The 3,529-nt window shown below is 33.6% G+C and overlaps 1 protein-coding gene across 1 annotated transcript; it reads right to left on the bottom strand.

Annotated features, from left to right (window-relative positions):
* Positions 1-493: 493 nt before the first annotated feature.
* LOC116134383 (pentatricopeptide repeat-containing protein At3g22150, chloroplastic-like) lies at positions 494-2,074 on the bottom strand. The gene is given in 4 exon segments (XM_031420058.1): positions 494-499; positions 589-878; positions 881-1,604; positions 1,730-2,074. Coding segments are annotated over 4 exon segments (1,365 nt in total).
* Positions 2,075-3,529: the final 1,455 nt, after the last annotated feature.

Genomic DNA, 3,529 nt, shown 5'->3' with positions numbered 1-3,529 from the left:
AGGGAGTTTGGGGGATCAAATTCTTTTTGTGAGTAGAAATTGTTCAAGATGTTCTAATTGCGTATATTACTATATTTCACTAATGAATATCATAATCTAGATTGTAATGAGTAGGATAATTATAGAAATATTCGTAAAGAAGGTTAAGGTTTTGAGATTGATGATCGGATCATTTTTAGATTGGATGAGAAAGAATTAAAGATTAGCAGAGTGTTTTGTTTTGTCCCAAAAAAAACCCATTTGGTCAGGTGTTCGGATGACTACACCTTCGATATACCCAAGAAGCACGATGAAGTTATATGTGAGTGATGAAGTGTGAAAAGATTTTATTTTTAGTTGATTTTTTTCAACTATTATCAACATTTGGATTGTTACTTTACTTTAATTCTCCATTGTAGATGTTTCTACCGTGTAAAGAATCCTTTTTTAGAATTTGGTTTGTAGTTTGTCATGGTAATTCTCTAATAATTATCTATTGTAGTTGTTCAAATCACTAATGCTAAAAGTATAAAGAATTTTAGAAAAATGTTTATACGAAGTAATGTGAGAGGGAATGAATAGAAAGATGTTTATATAAAATGATATTACAGAAAATGATAAGTTTGACTTTTTATGTCCACTCGTCCACGTATTTCCTTTCAATGCAGTAACAGTAACAGAATCAATCATAAATTGTTGTTTCTGCATCTCATACACAAGAATTAATCCTTCATCATCCAATCCATTCTGAACAGAAGCAGAAATCATTGTATTCCAAGAAACAACATCCCATTCCAGCATATTATCAAAAACCTTAAATGATGTATGGACAAAGCCGCATCTTGAATACATGACAATAATTGCATATAATACTATAGCTGGCAATGTTGCCAAATTCTAATTATATAGGCATGCAGCTGTTAAGCTAAGTTCAATCGCTGCAACTGTGAAACTGCAGTTAAGACCGATAAAAAAGTCGCCTCATCAAAATCAATTTCATCTGATAACATAGCTTCAATGAAAAGCTCAATAGCTTCAACAGGAGAACTACTCTGTGCATACCCACCGATCATAGTGTTCCAAACCTCAGTATTTCTCTCCAAACAACAGTAAAAAATCTTCCTAGCGAAATCAATACAACCAAGCTCAGCATACATGAAAGTAGCCGAACTCACAACAAACAAATCATTCAAATATTCACTTCCCAATTTAACAAGCGATCCATTAAGTACGTTACCATTCTTATAGTCCCCTAAACTCAACAAAGCCGGGAAAACATTAACAAAACTAACAGTACTGGGTCTAATTCCCTTCATCATCATCATCCTAAATTGCCTAACCGCTTCTGCATACCTCTCTGTCTTTACGTACCATGAAACCATAGTATTCCACGCAATAACATTTCTCCTTTTCATTGTATCAAACACTTTACAAACTAAATCATACTTTGAATAATCAAAATCAGAATAACCACACCGACCAATTTCACTATCCACCACAGAACTCAAACAAGTAGCGTACATATTCAACAGAGAGTTATACACAATCCTACCGGGGTTCAATAAGCCCCTAATAAAGCAATGAACAGCTTTACCGATTTCCAAATTGTGTTTTGCGGCACAAGCCTTGAGAGCCGAAGAGTAAGTATAGTTTGTGGAGAGCTATACACAATCCTACCAGGGTTCAATAAGCCCCTAATAAATCAATGAACAGCTTTACCGATTTCCAAATTGTGTTTCGCGGCACAAGCCTTGAGAGCCGAAGAGTAAGGATAGTTATCACACACAGTATAAGGAGCGGATTTTTTCATCTGGGCATAGAACAAAATGGCATCTTGTGGCATTTTGTTGCAAATAAAACCGATAATGATGGTGTTCCAAACGACGGTAGTTGGGCGGGGAATTGTGTCGAACAGTTGGTGGGCTAAGTGAGGTTGGCCTTCCTGGCATATTTTGCTTAGGCGGGAACGAATTGTAGGGGTTTTGAGTTTGGGTTTTAATGGCGGTGAAAGGGAAAGGGGTGGCGAGGTGGTTGTGGTGGTGGAGGAAAAGTGGTGGGCGGTGGTGGGGGTGGCGAGACGAATAGAGGAGGCCATGGATGGATGAGTGAGTTTTGTTGACAGTTTAAGGCTCTGGTTTTCTGTTATCCTTTCAAACTCGTCAAAAAGCTTTACAATAAACTACAAATGTAAAAGCATATATATATATATATATATATATATATATATATATATATATTATCTTTATACTATATATATATATATATATATATATATGCTAGAGTTTTTCTATTTTCAAAGAATCTTAATATTGAAGCCGGTGTTATGTGTACAAACATGTAGTATAACTGTTTATTTTACATCATTCATCTATATTAATTAGTATTTAATGATTTGGTTTTATATATAAATTCATCTTTTTCTTTATACTACATTAATTTGTACAAAGAGTTTGTACATATAATATCATTCTAAAGTAGTGTTATATATACAAATTTAATATACAAAGTAACGCATACAAATTGACGTGACATTTTGCATACAATCATTCATTTATTTGATGACATATTAGTAGTTTATAAGAAAGAATTTATATAAAGAGTTTGCATATTTAGTATTATTCATTATTCTTCTATAACATAATATACTTACTTCATAATTAATCGGTAATATATAATATACATGTAATATTTTCTGTATTTTTGTTGAATAAGAGAATTTATAACTTTTCCTTTTCAATTAGGGGTGAGCACAGGTAGTGGATAGAACTGGAACTTACAGGTAGATTCAGAACAAAAACAGGAACCTACTTGAAACAGACACTATGTGGGTAGATTCCAGTTCCATTTTATTGGAACCAACATTGTGCAATATGCAGTTCTAGTTCCGGTTCCTATAGGTGTTAAAACCGGAACCTAAGAAAAGAACTTGAAGTACGTACCCTACTTGGAACTTGTTTGTATTTTGGTTTTGATTGATAAATTTTATGTGAATTGTTATAAATTAATTGAATTCAAGTGTTGCCTAGAGATTAGAGGATTTATGAGTCACATTGGACACAAATGAATGAGTAATCAAAAGTTGAAAACTACTAAATGTAGGTTTTCTTAATTTGTTAGGGTTGTATTTGTAAACTTTTTAAGTATTTTTGTCATTTTTTAAACTAATAATGGGATAATTGATTTTTCACAGGATATCTGGGTAAGGAACCAGAACTTGAATTTTAGGTTTCGATTTCGGTTCTTTTTTTTTTTTTTTTTTTGGAACTTGCACTATGCGGTTTCGGTTCTAGTTCCCCCGAAAAATGCAAGGTACCCCGAACTGGTCACCTCTAATCCCCATCATTTTTACGAAGAATTCAAGAGGACAAAAGTGGCCTATTCATCCACCAAGTGGACCTTTCTGCTACTTTATGGCACTAATTGACGCATCGGCACGATGGTCACATGTTTGTCTACTATTTACCCATAATGTTGCCTTTGTTAGATTATTGGCACAAATTATCATATTACGGGCACACTTTCCAAATTACCCAATTAAAGTAATCCTTCT

The sequence above is a fragment of the Pistacia vera genome, unplaced genomic scaffold, assembly GCF_008641045.1.
Source record: "Pistacia vera cultivar Batoury unplaced genomic scaffold, PisVer_v2 Contig287, whole genome shotgun sequence".
NCBI lineage: Eukaryota > Viridiplantae > Streptophyta > Magnoliopsida > Sapindales > Anacardiaceae > Pistacia > Pistacia vera.
The sequence above is the reverse complement of the archived record's forward strand: the minus strand, read 5'-3'. Positions and strand labels throughout refer to the sequence as shown.